Source organism: Euprymna scolopes, chromosome 16 (assembly GCF_053919585.1).
Source record: "Euprymna scolopes isolate OS-2025 chromosome 16, ASM5391958v1, whole genome shotgun sequence".
Lineage (NCBI taxonomy): Eukaryota > Metazoa > Mollusca > Cephalopoda > Sepiida > Sepiolidae > Euprymna > Euprymna scolopes.
Genome location: NC_136497.1, coordinates 41,068,396 through 41,087,624, shown reverse-complemented (window position 1 = coordinate 41,087,624; position 19,229 = coordinate 41,068,396). Strand labels below are relative to the sequence as shown.

Below are 19,229 nucleotides of genomic sequence, written 5' to 3'. Positions count from 1 at the left end.
TATACAACATAACATTTAGTCCATATGTATCAACTTTCTCTTAGTGATCGTCAAGAGCTCATTAATCTCCACTTTTCTGGTTTATTCAATTAAGAAATCTGCTGCAGATTGAAATATGATGAGAAAACGGCATGAATGACTGTGCAAAAGCACCAAAACACTGGCAGTGTTTGTGACGCCCCTAAGTCTGGTAATCCAAGAGTTACTTCTTACAGGAAAGACATTGCTATTAAGATCTGCGGGCTCAGAAACAGATTTGAAATGGCTCCTCAAATCTCACAACAGTGTAATCTTGTTAGACAGTGCTCTCTTTCTACAGTTAAGAACAGATTGAAGGAATTTAATTTGCGAGGCTGTGTTGCAAGACTCAAACCAATGATTTTTGTAAAGAACAGAAAGTGCCGTCTGGACTTCGTTAAATGCAATGAAGATCATTACTCTTCATATTGGTTGAAAATGATTTTTAGCAACGAAAACAAGTTCAATAGGCTAGGCAGTGATGGTAGGCAGTACGTCCATCGAAGGAAGGACGAAAAATTTAATCCTAGGTGCACAGTTTCAATGCTGCAAGGTGGTGGAGGTTCAGTTTTGGTGTGGGGCATTATTAGTGCCACTGGTCCAAGGCCTATAGTTCACTTGCAAGGTTGAATTAATTCAATTAAGTACATTACTATATTATCTGAGCATTTTCTACCCTACTTTGGACGGAATTTGGATGATAACCCCCATCTTCATGCAGAATAATGCTCCCATTCATCAAGCTGGTGATGTCAAAGAGCATGATATTCCGTGTTTGGATTGGCCTACACAATCTCCAGACTTCACTCCTATTACATCAAGCAACAGCCAGGCAATGATAAAATTTTCAAATCTGAAAGAACTTTGGACAAAAATTAAAGAGATGTGGGATGTCCTTTCACCGGAGTATTGCAGTAGAGTAATTCAAGGAATGCCCAAAAGATTGCAAGCTGTCAAATTGCAGAAGGGCTATGCTACTAAAGATTATTACTAATTCATTGTGCTCCTGTTGTATTTGTGTTGCATTAATGTTCTAAAGTTACATTTAAATAACAATTTTCCATTGTGCAGAGTTTCTTTTTACCTTCTCAATTTGAAGTTAATTTTTTAAATTGACATAAACATTAGGATACTTCAATTAAAAGTCAAATATGAACAGATAAAATTATAGAGGAATAAAAGGCAAATCAAATGAGGTATAGATTGTTTAAAAAGTTACATTCAATTTAGCTTAAATTTGCGGTTTTTGAAAAAATGATGTGCGGATTTCTTTCCCTAAATCTATCCTATACAATACTGAAATTGTCATTACTGTCATTTAATTTACTGCCATGATTTTATATAAATTCACTATCCGTGTTTTCGATAATATATCCTTATTTTTATATTAACAACATTCTTGTGCCTTTTGGTTGGGAACAAAGTGTTGTATTTGTTTTCATACTACACTTCACCATTTCTGTTCTCGGTCAGTGGAGGAGAAATCCTTCTAGACTGAGACAATTTTAATTTTTGTTATTATCCAAAGATCCTCTTTTTTAGGGAGCTGAATTTTCCCCACATCAAAAACCGACCTTGTGTCTAACTCTGCCCTCGTGGAGAGGCAAGTAAATAGAAACAATATTCTCTTGATCTTTTATCTTTTCTTTGCAATGCTCCATGCATTCTCATTTCCATTCAATACTGATCTTCTAAAACAAATGTGAAATTTTGATTTTTAGATTTAAAAAATCAACATAGCAAAGCTAGAACCGATCAATTAAGACACTTCAACTATCTTTAATCATCATCAGGAGAGAAGCACCCATTTATTGACTTCAACACTTCAGGAAGCAAGCCAAATTCAGAGGCAGCACTTCAATCACAACAGAGAGTGTGAACAGGTAACATACTAGTGCAATCGATCAGGTTTGATCCTGCCTTGACAGAGTACAAAATAGACTTCGTGGATTAGTGGGGGATGCCCTTTTCTCTACCCTGCAACCTCTCTCCCACAGAAGAGACGTTGCGAGCCTATCCTTGTTTTATCGTTATTTCCATGGCAGGTGCTCGTCTGAACTCTAATCTCTGGTCCCCCCTCGCCAATCTTTCACGAAAAACACCCGTCTAGCTGAATCCACTGGGAAAAATTTTCCCCAATCTATATCTGTGCCTAAATCAAAACGCGGATTCCATGAACAAAGCTTCTTTCTTAGAACTGCACACCTGTGAAACTCTGTTCTGTCTGCCTGCTTCCCACCGGACTACAACTTGGATGTCTTCAAGTCCAACGTTAACAAATTCCTAATGAACCGCCCCCTTAAGTAAACACTTCATCAAATCTCCATACTAACGTAATGTACTTGCAATAACCCTTATCCCTGAGTGGCTTCCGGGACTTGATAAGTGGTGACCACTGTGTAAAAAAAAAAAAATTGAAACCGTGATGAAGAGAATGGTTCATTATAAATGGTATCTATGGAACCACACACATATACGAAGGAGGAAAGTTATACATTTGTAACCCTCTTAAAATATTATCCTATAAATATACTTTACTATACACAGTTATGTCGCTTTTGTTATTATTTTTAGTGATAATTATATTCAGTATGTCTTAGCTCCCCATGGGAGCTAGGAAGAGTTTTCTGACATAGAACTGAATAGTCGCCCCACTTTTAGAAATATGTAAAAAATACATATATATACATATACACAAATATAAATATATACATGCATATATTTGTTGTTTAATTATTCACTTTTGTATGCACATATTTTCATATGCATACTGTGAAAGTCTAAAAACTGATTAATAACACCTGTTGGGAATCCATTTTATTATGTATTACTTTTATAATTGTCCAATTTACCCCCTTTTGTATACAAAGTCAGAAAGATTAAAAATACTTACCCCTAATGCCAAATGCCCAGTGGTCAATGGATTACTTCGTACTCCAGTGAACAGTTCATATGGTCCTTTTTTACCAACAACTTTTGATAACAAAGAATTCACCTCACTTTTTAAGTTATAAGTTCCTGGTCCTGGATTATTATTCTACAAGCATAAAAAAGGAAAAAAAAAAAGAAATATTATAGAGTCTACTAAAGTATTAAGGTTACCATGTATTCTTTTCATGGGCACAGGTCAACACGATAAAAAAAAACAGACAAGAGAATTTGTATAGTCAAAAAGTTAAATTAAGGACAAAGTCGATTCTAACCTTTTTTTTTTTTCATCTCTTCATCCAACAAAGAAAAGAAAGATGTTAAGAAAGGATTTAACTTAAATGTTAAAAAAGGGTTCCATGTCGTTACAAGTTTGAGTTATTCTAGTTCTGATACTATCAAAACTCAATCCTAAACATAATCTTCTAGATGACAAAGAATGCAATAAGATTGGATAACAATTGCTCAGCATCATTCATTCATTTCGTATGACTCAAATGATTATTGTTGGCATTTGTTTCATCCGATATATTTCTAGATAGAATTCTTTCTAGAAAAACATCAGTATTTACAGGAGGAACAATATGAAGGTTGCTAACATCCCTATGTGAAGGTGTTTTTGAAGAACTGGTTTTGAACTTGTCACATCCAGATTTTCAATCCATGTCGTTAACCACTTAGCCACCATCACCCACCCCCAGGACGGATAGCATTCGAAAACCATTTCCAGTACATGTCATATCAAACCAGGAATGCATCATATCTAAAACAGATCAAGTGAATATATTCAAAGAAAACAGCATTGAAAATAAAAACGAATATTTTAGAAAAGATGCCATTTCTTTTAAAATTTAGCATCAAAAGTTTTGAAAAATAATACACAGACGAATATGTAATTTAACAAAGTTGTTTCATAAATGAACTAAATATATAAAATGTTACAATAAAAAATAAAGAATTATAAAAGACAATATATCAAAAAGATTTTAATTAAAATAAAAAAGTCTTCTTAGAACTACCTCACTTGAGATTTCTTGTCAATTTAGTTCACCACACTCTTTCTTCTCTGCATTCATTCTCTCACAGACGTGATATTGCTATTCTCAGTCTTTTCTATAAATATTATTATTGCAAATGTTCTTTGGAATTGTCCGATCTATTCTCTGCTCGTAAATTCTCAGGTAGAGTGTTATTTGTCATGGATATCATTGGTTGGAGAGATGTCTTGTAGTTGTTAAAGGAGAGCAGCTTAGTCTTACTAGTATTAAACGTTACCATCCATTTGCAGCCCAATTCCACTACAGTCTGGAAGTCATTTTCTAAGGATTCTGCCATTGTCTTAGATTTATCAATCTCATCTGTTAATCCAGAAAATATTGATATACCAGACAAACTAAATTATTTTGAACTTAAAATGAAATAAAATGTAATTCAATTGAAAACTTAAAAAATAAAATAAGATGAAAATAGTAAACTTTTTAAAAGTTTATAATGGAAAAACTATTTTTTAATTTAGCAGAGTTTTTCCACAAATTAATATATATATATATATATATATATATATACATATATATATGTATATATACATATATATATATGTATATATATATATATATATATATATCATCCAGTGTATATATATATATGTATATATCGTCCAGTGTATATATATATAGTTATATATATATATATATATATATATATATATATATATATATATCGTCCAGTGTATATATATATATATATATATATATATATCGTCCAGTGTGTATATATATATATATATATATATATATATATATATCGTCCAGTGTATATATATATATATACATATATATATATATATATATATATATATATATATATATATATATATATATATATATATATATATATATATATATATAGGGAGGGGATTTAAAGGAAGAGAAAAAGATCAATTCTCTAAGAGGATAATGTAAAACTCAATAAATTGTTTTGGAGTTTATACAGAAATCAATAAATAGTAGGTAAAGCTTGATTTTACTTATCTCGATATGTTCAATAAGGAATGCATCCCCCCTTTCATCTAAAAACATCTCCACCCCTTCTCGAAAATCTTATATATCTACACTAATAGCAGCAGTTAATAAATTTATAATTAATGTAAGATGGAAAGCCTACCACCATGAGCTTAAACTTAGTTTAAAGTAATTCCAAGTTATTACACCCCTAGTAGGCCCCACCTCTCAGAAACCCATCTTCCCCTCTCCCGTTGAATAATATACCTACCTGCAATATATAACAAAAATTATACTCCTCCTATATCACAGAGATCAATATATTTCCCCCAAACAGCCTCAATATTTTATTTTGCTCCTAATGTAATTATCTCTAGACGTCGCATCCCTATTATGTTACTTAGCACCTTCTCTCCTTTTCTAGTGAGAAGCATTAGGCTTCAAAATACCGCGGTATAAAGAGTTCTCCCTTACCCTACACTCCAATTGATGTATACTTTATTGAATAAATGAATAAATCTATATCTATATGTAGAACTGGAACCTCCTTCACTCGTTCCGATGCACTGAGTAACCGCCTGTTTGTAATGTCACTTGTTTACCATCTGTAGAACTGGAACCTCCTTCACTCGTTCCAATGCATTGAGTAACCGTCTGTACGGCGAAAAAACTCACCCACTCCTCCAAGCGACCTGCTTTATATTACATTCACCCACGTGAATCTTGCGAGATCACATGAGACCTTTTCTGTTAAATATCGCAGACGCCATCTTGGTTTCTCTTGTTCCTATCCAATGCACATGGCAGGCAGACACGTGGGCGCTTTACAGTTAGGCCGTTTGTATGACCGTTTCTATTTTCCCCACACTATAACTATATAGTTTTATATTGTCATTTTCTTTCTTTATTGATTTATATATGCATATATATATTTTTTTTTCACAAAGGAGTCCCCACTTATCAAGGCCCAGAGGCCATTCGAGGATAAGAGTTAATGAGCACACACTAGTCAATGGGATAATATAGTAATCGTTAGTAGTGGAAATTTGGTAAATTGGATTACTTAAGGGGACGGTGCAACAAGAATTTGTTTATGTTGGACTTGAAGACGACCGAATTCTAGTCAGCTGAAAAGCAGGCAAACGAAAGAGAGTTCCATAGGTGTGTAGTTCAAAGAAAGAGGCTTTGTTCATGGAATTTATGTTTAGGTTTAGGCACAGATAAAGAGTGAGGGAAATTATTGATAGTGGCTTCAATTAGACGAGTGTTTTTCGTGAAAGTTTGGCGGGAGGGACAATAGATTGGAGCTCAGACGAGCACTTACCTTGAAAATAATGATAAAGCAGAGACAGGCTTGTAATGTCTCTTCTGTGGGAAAGAGGTTGCAGGGAAGAAAAAAGAGCATCTCCCACTAGGTTAGAAAATCTATTTTGAACTCTGTCAAGGCAGGATAAGCTCTTTCTAGCAGCTCCTGCCCAGATGTGGCAACAGTACTGCATCCTTGGACGTACCTGGCTTTGATATAGGTACAGAACTGCATCAGCAGTGAGATATCTGCTGGAGCAGTAGAACGATCCCACCATTTTTCCAACGAATTTGGCAACATTTTTGATGTACATGTTCCATTTCAGATCAAGAGTAAAGGTCAATCCCAGAAGCTTGTCAAAACATGGAGCCTCCCCAAGACAAAAGCCATTCATTTCAGTTAATGGCATATGGGGATCAGAGTGTTGATGGTGTGAAGATAGAAGCTTGGATTTAGATGCATTAAAATTAACCAGCCACCTCTTTCTCCATTTTACTACATGCTCAAGATCAGATGAAAAAGAATCAAAGAGAACTTGGTCATTTACAGCCTTTGATGTGTTGTCTTAGATGGTAGTGTCGTAAGCATAAATATCTATGAATAATTTTAGGATGTGATTTGGAAGATCATTTATGTAGATCAGGAAGAGAATTGGGCCCAGAATAGACCCCTGAGGGACTCCAGCATTAATACTGTGAGCTTCTGATTTCTGCCCATCAACTACTACTCTTATGAAGCTATCAGAGAGAAATGATTTAATAATTGAGAAGATATTTCCAGCTATACCATAACTGGAGATCTTGTAAAGTAGACCTTTATGCCATACCCTATCAAAGGTCTTTGATATGTCAAGAGTAATTGCCCTAGAAAGGAAGCGTACTTTGAGAGATTCACTAGTCCTATGAGATATAACCATTAGCACATCTGCTGTAGATCTAGCAGAATGGAAACCATATTGCATGTTACTAAGAAGGTTATTTTTTGCTGAGGTGGTTGACTACTTAATTACTTAACTATTTAACACAGATTCCAGCAACTTACTCATGACGCACAGAAAACTTATTGGTCTGTACTGAGAGGAAGATGACTGATCACCTGAATTCTAAAATACAGGGCATACTGATGAGGTTTTCAGGGTATTGGGAAGCAGTTCTCCTTCAGACAACACTTAAATAGCTTTGTAAGTACGGGAGCTAGTTTTAGTTGAAGCTTTTTCAGCACTATAATTGGAATGCCATCAGGGCCAGTTGCTTTACTGGAATCAAGGTTTTTGATTAGCTTGGCAACATCACGCATAGGTATTTGTATATGCATAGCATGTTTTCAGATACAAGAGGAAATAAGGGAAGTTGACGGCCTTGGTCGCATAGGATAGAGTTAGCTGCAAAGTTCTTGGCAAAGAGTTTGGCTTTGTCTGATGCTAACGAGATTACCTCAGGTCCGTTGATGATGGTTGGAATAGATCACACGTTTCTGTTCAGGATTCTGTTTGCTATTTGCTAAAACTGGTAGGAACCAAGTCACTGCTCAGCCACTTTGGACTTAACGGACTGAGCATACAACTCCCTCGCGTTCTTTATTACTCTTTTACAGTGGTTGCTGGCAGTCCTAAAAGCAGCTTTAGGCTCAGTACATCTATAATTATTTATACGCACACATACACACACACAAACACACACACACACACACACACATATATATATATACATATATATATATATATATATATATATATATATATATATATATATAGTAACATATTAACATATGCAATAAAAGGTGGGGAATTAAGTAACAAATAGACGTAGAGGTATGAAAGGAAACTTACGATAAAAGTAAATGAATCATCTTTGTAACATGTTACCAAAAAGGGAGGTATAAGGGAATTTATGGGAAAGCAAAATCCCAGTATTTCATCGCACATGTGACACAGATAAAAATAAAGGAATGAGACACGAGGGAAAACCCAACAAAAAAACATGAGAAAGAATGAAACAAGAAACACCAGTAATAATATTGGGGTGGGAATTTTTTTCACAAGCCCGCTCAGCACGGTGGCCAGGTGGCCACTGTTATACCAAAAGGTCTTTTTTCCTTCTTTTTCTTTCTCTCTCTCTCTCTCTCTCTCCCTCTTCTCTTCTCAATACATATCTTATATCTCTCTTTTCTTTGTTGCTTAGCAACTAGCAGGGTTTAGGTTGAAAAGTAAAAGGATTTCTCACCTCTCTCTCTCTCTCTACTATACTCCCTGTCTCTTTCTCTCTTTCTCTCTCTCTCTCTCTCTCTCTCTCTCTTGGAAAGCATGTTCATTTTGCCTTGATGATAAAATATAAAAATGACTAAAAAAAAGATACATTTCTCGTTGGCCTAAAAATTGAATATTTCAATTTTTATTTAAATATGTAATCCAATTTAAGGATTATGTCACAATATACATATATATATATATATATATATATATATATATATATATATATATATATATATATATGAAGTTGTTAATAACCCAGGGCAGGCAAGTCGAGAAATCTTTGACCAAGACAGATTGAAGAATGCCTCAAAAAGTACTCGATGTTGCCTTCTGAAAGAAGTGGCAAAATCTGTTAAACCTGTGACAAAGCCTCCATTAAAGTAACATCACATACAAAATCGATTGAAATGAAATTGAAACCATGTTTGCGATCTAAAAGCCTCGTCAGACCTTACAGAAGTGGTTGTTAATATTAGGAAGAAGTCTTCTTCCTAATACTAACAACCACTTCTGTAAGGTCTGACGAGGCTGTTAGATCGTAAACATGGTTCAACATCTGAAACACATGTAACCAAACAGATAAAATGGTAATAAAAAAATAAAACACATATTTGCTCTGCAATAGTATTGAGCACTCTCTTCAGGTTTTTACTAATTACCAGTTTTACCAAATACATATATATTTCAGAAACTTACCAGTAGATTTGTATCAAAAGCTTTGGAAACGTTGGCAATGCTGAGCTGCGCATACTGTGAAATTTTCTTACTGTTCCATGCAATGTAAACAACTTGCCATCATAATTGCTGAATCCACGGTATTTGAGGTGTGTCAAATTATTAACAAGGCAGTTTGTTTCGTTAATAAAATGGGTCGTAAAGGTGGTTTGAGTAGTTCTGAAAAGAGTACTATTACAGAACAGCTAACAAAAGGTAAAACTACCCTCGAAATATCGGAAATGATAGGAAGGTACCATCAATTGTGAAGAATTTTGTCAAGGACCCTACAAAGATATGTAAGAGAGCTGATAAAGGTAAATCTAGAGTTGTTTCACACCATTCTCTACTCCAAATTAAACGTGAAATTGTTAAGAACCCTGGGCAGACAAGTCGAGAAATCTTTGACCAAGTTGGATTGAAGAATGTATCAAAAAGTATTCAATGTCGCCTTCTGAAAGAAGTGGCAAAGTCTGTTAAGCCTGTGATAAGCCTCCATTAAAGCAACATCACATACAAAACCGATTGAAACGGATTTTTCCAAAGTTTTACTCACGGATGAAGTGCATATCACTCTTGATAGCCAAGATGGCTGGAGCAAGGGATAGGTCCTAGATGGACACCATCGTCATCAGCATTTAAGGCGCCAACAAGGTGGTGGTGGGATATGATTTGGGCTGGGATTATCGGAAGTACTTTAGTTGGCCCATGGAGAGTCCCAGAAGGCATAAAAATGACGTCAAATACTTACATAGCTTTTCTGAAGAAGCACTTTGAACCATGGCTGAAGAAGCAGAGGTTGATGTTCAGAAGAACCATTATTTTTATGCAGGATAATGCTCCCTCGCATGCAGCAAACAAAAGCAAAGAGTATTTGCAACAACTGGGGTTCTCTGGGATACAGAAGATGGAGTGACCTGTGAATTCACCAGATTTGAACCCAATTGAGAACCTTTGAAGTATCATGAAGCGACGCCTCTATGCAAGTGGACGCCAATTTAAGAGCAAAGATGAGTTGTGGGATGCTCTCCAAGAGGTATCGTGAGGAATAACTGTTGATGACATTACAAATTTGACAAATTCTGTGGACCAACGTCTTTTACAAGTCATTCCTAAAAAAGAATCCCATATCCCCTACCAATTATGCCAACATAGAAATTGCTATGTAGTTATTGTGTTCTAAGCATTTTTCCTAGTTCATTTAATGTTTGAAAATTATTTCAATAAACAAGTTATGGGTATATTGTTTTTTTCTCAACCTCGTTAATAACTTGACACACTGAAATCAACAGATATTCCTATTTTTTGCCATAGTTTCGCTAATACTGCTTTGAATACTTTTATTTTCTGACTGGAGTAGCTGAATAGTATTGTAGGCACTTTCTGAAAATTTCATGGATTTTATTCACTCGTTCCTTAAATATTAAAAAAAAATGTAAAGTCGTTAATAATTTGATACGCAGTGTATGTATATATATATATATATATATATATATATATATATATATATCAACAAATGAAGTAAATATATGAAATATCACAACTGTGCCACAGAGCGATTGCTAAAAAATACAGAACATTTTAATTGTAAATTTTATTGTTTAAATTTTATTGCATCTGGCTTATTCACTTATTCGATTTGCACGAATGACATTTTGTGCATTATAAAAATGAATAATCACTGAAACCTTGGGACGTATGTAAATGAAGTCCTTACGTGATAAAGGAGGACTTAACACAGAATATCATATTTCTAATTCTTGCAAACAAAGATAAGGTAAAGAATATAAAATGAATGTGGATAATCATTCATAGTCATTCGATTGTAATTTAACTGTTTTTGTTTTTTTTTTTCATGGCCTTCGTGAAAATGACCTTCGTGAAAATGACCTTTGTGAGACTTGGTTCTAAAAAGATCTACTTTAAGCTCAGTTCTAATACGATTTATTTTAAGCTCAGTCATAAAAACCCTACTTTAAGCTCAGTTTCAAAAATACCTACTTTAAGTTCAGTTCTAAAAATATATACTTTAAGCTGAGTTATAAAAATACACACTTTAAAATCAGTTATGAAAATAATATTTTAATATCATAAAATACGCACCAAGTGCGCTTGAAAGCCAAATGACAACGTAATATAAGGAAAATAAACAAATATTTTACTTGTTTGAAATTTATCACATTTCAGAAGTATACTCCATCTTCAGTGTATTGTTTTGTTTCTTTTTTTTCCTTTTCTTCTTCTTGCCATGTTGTAAAGTTTGAGAAAGAAGTCTGTTTGTACGTCGATTTGCACGGATGACATTTCAAAACATAAAAACGCACAGTTCAAATATTTCAAAATACAACCGCCAGATACAACGTGCGGCTCCTTACAAACAGACTTCTTTCTCAAACCTTACAACATGACAAAGAAGAAGAAAAGGAAAAAACAAAAAACAAAACAACACACTGAAGATGGAGTATACTTCTGAAATATATTTGTGATAAATTTCAAACAAGCAAAATTCTACAGGAAGCGGTAGCAAAAAATCGTTCCTTCATGACAATTTAGCCAAACACGCATGTGCAAAAAACATTCTTTCTTGAATTAGTTTATATATAAAAAAACGACCTAACTTCGCTCATGCGATCATAGACCAGTCGTTATAGTGGCAGCGCCGTTATCTTAAGATTGCACGTTCAAGCCGAGATATCAGATATATATTTTTTTCGATTTTTAAAGTTTTAATATTGAAACAGGGTTATTTATGCCATTTTACGTGTGGTTTTTTTTTTTAATATTTTTCCATGACGTTCACTGTTTTTTTTTTTTGTTATTTTTGTGTTTTCGATTTTTTATTACATTTTCACCCCAAACAAGGCAAATTGCCACTTTGGTGAAGGGGGCTACTATCAGGGGCAACAACTACTGGGGTACTATTGTGACATCAGAGCAAAGCGAACAGTCAATCTCTCTACTTACTCTCTATATATATCTCACTATCTCTCTATCTTTCTTAAAAATCTAATGAACCAGATAACCCCCTCTCTCTGTGAATGATGTGGCGTGGCAGACACTTGGCTGAGGGAAATGGGACAGAGGTTGGGTGTGAATATCGCCGTAGCGAGCGGAAATACGTCATCATGGCAACCAGACAGTGAACATTCGTGGCGGGAAACGCGGAGCACGAGGGATTTGAAAATAAGAAATAAACAGTTGGCGAAAAGAAGCGAGACAGCCCGGTATACAAACATTAGCTCCGAGAATCGGACCTCATCGAAGATTGAGATTTGGATCAGTTGAACTGCGGATTATTAGTAAAATACAATAGTATTGTCGATTGAACTCAACATTTAATCTGGCTGAGATTTGAATTAATTAACTTGCGGATTATCATTCAAATACAATCGTATTGTCGATTGAATTCTTCTTTGGAACTAAGATTCGAGGAAGAGATAGACTTTCGCCATCTCAACTTTTTTCTTGGATATTGTGTGTGCGAACTTTTAATCTGTGTTTACCCTAACAGATAAAAACAGATAAGTTTCGCCTATCTCATGCCAATATCTTTTCCTTTCCACAAACTTTTATACATATTGTACTGTATTTTGCATGTCGCATACATCTGGCAAACACCCCCCAAAATATGTCTGTCTCACTCATTCTTTATCGGAACTTTTTCTTCTTCCTTTGTATATAAAAATCTTTCTTGAAATTTGAAAATTTTATTGAGTGTTTGTCTTATTTTTGCTCTGTTGTTCCGTCCTCCTTAATGATATGTTTCGCTGGTTAATCCGACATCCAACGATTAACCGAAGATAATTATGAGATGTTGGATATAAAATAAAATAAATTCTTGTGTCTCGATCTGACTGCCAATCAATTCGGTCATCCATTAACCGGGTCGTGACACTATGTAGGGATTTGGGCAGCAAGATGTCGGTTCACGTTACACTTAAACTTCTGCACGTCAGTACTGTTGGGGAAGCAGGGACCTGGAATGGAATTCCAGAGTCTAGCGGTTCTGGGGAAGAAACTATTGGAGTAAAAAGATATTTTACATCTTGGGATCTCTACAGTGTGGGTGTGGGATTTTGCAGCCTGTCAGGTTTGTCGAGGGTGCTCACGTCGTGGGGGCACAAGTGATTGCAGTTCGTCAGAGCATTCACCACTAAAATACTTGTAGAAAAGGCAGAGGGATGCAACATTTCGTCGATGGGGCAGAGGCTGAAGCTTAGATGCCAGTTCAGGGCCTATCAGGTTTGCGACTCTCTTTTGAACCTTGTCAAGGAGCGAGAGACTAGTAGCAGATGCACCATCCCAGATGTGACAGCAATACTCCATACATGGGCGAATGGTGGCCTTATAGAGGTACAGGATACTTTCGGGTGTTAGTAGTTTTCTAGCACGGTAGAGAGAGCCCCCCCCCCAAAAAAAAAATGTTATATTTAAACAGGGTTATTACGTTCGCTTATTCTTTATTTTCCATTTTGTTTTGATTTACCCCCCCTCCACACTTCACCACACCCGGACAATGCCGGGTACCCCTACTAGTCTATAATATAAATCTTACCTGTCTGTTTAAATGTATGTAGTATATTTGTATGTATGCCTAAAACTTTCAACCGACGCGACAGATTTTCACAAGATCAGTATCATTTTGAAGTCGACCCTTTGGATGACAAATATCGAAAAATTGGCGAAAAACATTAATTCCTTCACCCTCAACTGAGCACTTTCCTACAGAGAGGAGTCGCTTTTTTCGCTAATATTTTCGAAAGTCATCCCCTCTTTTCGATTGACTAGCCTTAATTTAAACCTTTGTCACTTCCGGTTTGGCAACAGACGCAAACTGTTTTTGGTTTCCCCAATATTTCTCTAGTCAGAATTCTTTCTAGAAAGACATTAGATACTTACCGGAAGGAGCCATATAAAGGTTTGCCAACATCCTAAGCGAAAGTGCTTTTTGTGGAACGAATTGGATTCAAACTTGAAACATCCATGTCATAAGTTTGTGTCATTAACCAATTAATCACCGTCATTTCCCATCAACAATAATATAGTTGAATTATTGATCTGTTCTATTGTTTTGACTTATGTACAGTGTTGCATATCATTTATGTTATTAAAAACATCACACATTCAAATTCCAATTTCTTAGCTGGAAACAACTTGTCAAGCCATAAAAAGTAACAAATACAAAACATAATATTAAAAACTGATTAAATGTGGATTGGATTCATTAAATCAAAGCCATTAATGATACAAAAACAATGTGTTATAAAACACTAATAGAGGTATTTTTGTAGCTCATCAGTGTTTAAATCTTGGATTTATAATCACTTACATGCATTAAAACGTTCATGATTCTCTAATAGCTTTATCTGAACTCGACATATGACTGTGTAGTCATTTTATGATTTAATTCTTATTATTTGTAAGGTTGTTTGGTGAACGGTAAAACATGAACATGCTGAACATTCACACGATTAATTTAGTTGACTAGACAAACAATTCTATCGGTTGATGGTTTCTTACATATAAATACCTAGATTTTCACTATCTTTTTCCTTTTGTATGAAACCCTGGGGACAGAATCTGTGAACACTGTTAAACACCAACATTAAATAGACAAACTGCAGAAAAATATTTGAATATTAAAAGAGTTATGTATGAATTAATGAATCAATCTAAGTATAAAAGTTTATTAATATTTTTCTGAACATTGTAATAGAATAACGGTCAAGGGAATTCACACAGTGATAGGTAGAGTAAAAAAGAGATAAAAAAAAAAACAATGCAATGACCAAAGTAACCGAATTCGAATCTAATATCGCAAATTTACAAAACAATTGACAAAATAAAAAAAAACAAAATGCTACTTCTATGACACAATCAAGCGGCATAAACATAAAAGTTGTAAATTTAAAAAAATAACCCGCTGAAAAAACGGTCAAGTGCTGCACTAAAATGCCACTACATTAGCACCAATTTCAGACACTTCAATTCTTCGACTTTCTGTGTAAACATTTCCAATTCAAGAGAAAGTTATACTTTTATGTTAGACTAAATTTTGGATCATCCAGAATGAATGGAGAGAAGTATGAATTTGCATATTTTATTGTATGCAAAACATTTGTCTAACTGAGGCTATCACTTCTTTTCAAACAGCACACAATATTCTGCAGAAGAAGACCTTATTTTTTCCTGATCCCAACTTTTGCCACGATAATTGTTGTGGCCTTTTTCCTGAACAACAAAACACAGCACATCAAATGTTCTATCATTGTCATCAGCAGTAGGCAACTCAGTATAAACATCAACAATCTGTAACCAAATAAATATTATACATTATTTCATTATCTGTCAGTGTAATATCTGTTCCGTCTTTGGTATTGGTGATGGGTTTATTAGAGGTGTTACATGAGGAGTTCTCATTCAGAAGAGAAGGCCGATGGGACTATATAACTTTTTGTTTTTTACCAGTTAAGAATTCTGTGTTTTTTTTTTTCTTTTTTTTTTCTTTTTTTTTTTTTGTTAAAACTCGATTCTGTTTTTTAACTTTACCCTGGTGGAAAAACAAATATCCATGAACCAATAGATTAACGAATAATGTATTATTGTTATATAGTTATTATTATTAGTAAAGATATGAGTCTTAGTGAGAGTTCTTGTCTTATTACATATGATGTTGTATCTTAGAGAGAGAGAGAGATGTGTATGTAATGACATTTTATAACACAGACATATAATAACAATACAATTTACCTTTTTGTAGAAATCACAAACACAAAGATGAGCTTTATCACAAACACATGGTGAATTTATTTTCTTACGACCGGTCGGGATTTCCTCATTAAGAACTCAAAGTTTCACATTTTAGTTTCTGAAATAACGTCTCGCTTCAGACGTCCGCCTGTCTCTGAGTTTTCTCACTGACCGTCTCCCCTGACTGTCCCTCTGACTGTCTCTGACTCTCTCTCCACGACCAACTAACTCTATATTGAGAAATCCATGCATCCTGGCCACGTGAGCAAAATTCACGTGTTTCAACATGCGCGACTTTGCACGTTTTCGACATTGATTTCCCAATAACCTATTTTTCTTGTGTTGTTTCCACAAAGGAATTTAACCTACATATCTAATTTATTTAACTCATATTTTATTATCCACATTCTTTTAACAATTGAATAGTTTATTTATTATTTATTTCATCCGAATTAACAATTTACTGGACATTCCATTTAAACCTATTGTTCTTTAAAACTTATGTCCAGGGTTCGATTTATGCTTTCTCTTATTTTCATTTTAACTAATCTCTCTATTTTTATACTTAAATGAACAGGGGACAGCCCTTATCATGTAACATTATTTCAAAGTTAAGTATGACATAATGATACAGAATTATATGAGAATAATATGATGGATATCAAATGTGAGTCTTAAACAGAAGCGTAGATCTAATGAACGTAGAGGAGGATCAAATCTGGATAGTGCAGAACAGGAAACTTTGTTGATTTAGTCACCTTCAAAAAAATGGATGAGGGCCCTTGTTAGTAGATGTAGAACAGGTGAAAGGCAGTATGCATGAAAAGGCTAAAAAGAAAAACACAGAAAAAAGTGACAAGGATGAATTTGAGAAAAAGAGGGATAAATATAGTCCTGACCAGAGATAGTTTTTGGAAGTCAATTTTTAAAAGCAGTTCAACACATGCTAATATAAATTAGATGTTAAAATGAATATGGTGCTAATAAGTGAGAATAAAAGATTATTCATTTGAAACTTTTCTTTAAAAAAAAATTGATATTCTTTTCTTTGAACCAAAAATACTTCTGAAACTGAAAGGGAATTTTTCTTTCACAGTTGATTCCATGTTTTTATTATAAAAAAAAGATTTATTTGAAAACTTCTCTCGCAAAAAAACAAAAAAAAAACAATTCTTTATACACTGACTTTTTTCCATATAATTACATTAATGGTAACTATTTTCTTGTCTTACAGTTTTGTTTTCTATGTTGTGACTTTATCGTCTCTGGAAGTCTTTATGTCAGCTTTTTACATAACCATGCCAGAAGATGCCAATTCAAAGCTTGGTCACATTCTGGATAAGTACTAAATCTTCAATCTTCGCATTTAGCAATAAAAATTCTATCCCAAATTGAAATCTGATAGAATTGACCGATCATTATGAATTTAGGAACACAATTGCTATGAATAAGGGGTGCTAGTATGGGCTATATTTAGTTTAATTAAGTTTTAGACAAAGAAGATAAAAACAAGTTGGAATTGCTTCATAAAAATTCAGATTCCTCCAAATTTTGTGAAATAAATAGGCTTTAACATCAATTAATAAATATTTCCCAAATTTCAGTTTATTTTAGAGCATTTTAACTGGTTTCAGAAGGCATTATATGAGCGCAACTCCTTATTTAAAAATGCAAGTATATTAGATTTGTATATATTTGGTCCATAGTCATTAGAAACCAATTATGCAAAATTCCCTAAATTTCAATTTCTAGTTTAACACTTAAATTCCCTGAATTTCAATTTCAAGTTTAACACTTAAATTTTAGACATTTTCTAGACCAAAAGCATGTAATGGAGATTTTCATCACACTTAGAATAAGGATTCTGGATATTAAATTTAATTATCATCATATCTGCATTTTTACCTTCATAAGGAATTATAAATTTCGTATAAAACTGTTCTGTTATGGGAATTAATTTTACCATTTTTAGAGTATTCTTCTAGTTTCTTTTAAAAATATATAATTTATATTGAATAAATACTGAAAGTTTAGTTAAAATTGGATAATACTTTGATATTTTTTGTTGACTAAAAGAAATGAACACATTTACAAAGAGCAGGGGGTGGGGCATGAAATGGAGAGAGGAATTGAGCCATGTTGTTGTGGCACTTATTTGGGGCAAAGAAATGAACACATTTACAAAGAGCAGGGGGTGGGGGCATGAAATGGGGTGAGGAATTGAGCCATGTTGTTCTGGCACTTATTTGGGGCAAAGTTAAAAGCAAAACTTTTTTTCCAAAAAGAGGGAAAAAATAAAATAGTTATATATTTATTGTTATTGCTAAACAAAAATAAATGACTTAAGAAAACAATTTTTAAAATTCTTTCAAAATGTAAACAGTCGTTGTTTTGTGCGTGAAGGTTTTAAAAATACTTAATGTTCACGTGTTTTTGCTTTAAGTGACATGTTGACATTCAGTAATTCTCAGAAGAAGAAACTAGGTCAGACGAGCTGATTTTATCAGTAAAAAGTTTGCTTGGGAAATTGAGTTAGGTCATTCAATATCTCCCATCCATCCCTTCCTCATCCATATTCTGTTAAAATTCTGTGAAAAAAAAAATAGTTTCTAACTTTTGGCTATCTTCAAATGGCATAGATTTTAACCCCATAAAGTATCTCTAGAGTTGAACTGTTTAAACTCTTTAACCTTTATTTTAAACTTATCTGTCCTAATACATATTAATTGCACATGAAGACACACAAGCCAAAATTATATCTAAAAAAGAAATAACGATTTCATACAAAACTGTCTCACAGGGACACATTTACAAAAAAAAAAAAAAAAAGCAAAAATAGGCGTCGTATTGGCATATGGAGGTGCATATCACATCTGTAAAATAATTTAGACATAAAAAATATTAATCACTTATTTTTAGTCAATGGTTATGTATTTAAGAATTTCAGTGTCATTTAGGTTTTTTTCTTTGTTTGCTGTAAAATAATTTAGGCACCAAAAATATTAATCACTTATTTTTAGTCAATGGCTATGTATTTAAGAATTTCAGTGTCATTTAGGTTCTTTTTTTTTTTTTTTTTTGCTTTTTTTTAATTCATTTTCACCCCAAACAAGACACAGTGCCACTTTGATGTAGAGACTCATATCAGGGACATATGCTGGTGGGGTACTATGTAAGAAGTTGCGCAGCAAGATCTCTGTTAACATTACACTTGAACTTCTGCATGTCAGTACAGTTGGGAAAGCAGGGACCTGAAAGGGAG

At 33.8% G+C, this 19,229-nt stretch overlaps 1 protein-coding gene across 2 annotated transcripts in view; it reads right to left on the bottom strand.

Annotated features, from left to right (window-relative positions):
• Positions 1-19,229, bottom strand: part of LOC145295924 (ciliary microtubule-associated protein 2-like) — a 92,297-nt gene that overhangs the window by 29,629 nt on the left and 43,439 nt on the right. For both annotated transcript variants that reach the window (XM_080141740.1, XM_080141741.1), the window contains exon 6: positions 2,912-3,055. In XM_080141740.1, coding sequence (XP_079997866.1) covers positions 2,912-3,055 — 144 coding nt within the window. The remainder of the gene's footprint in view (positions 1-2,911; positions 3,056-19,229) is intronic.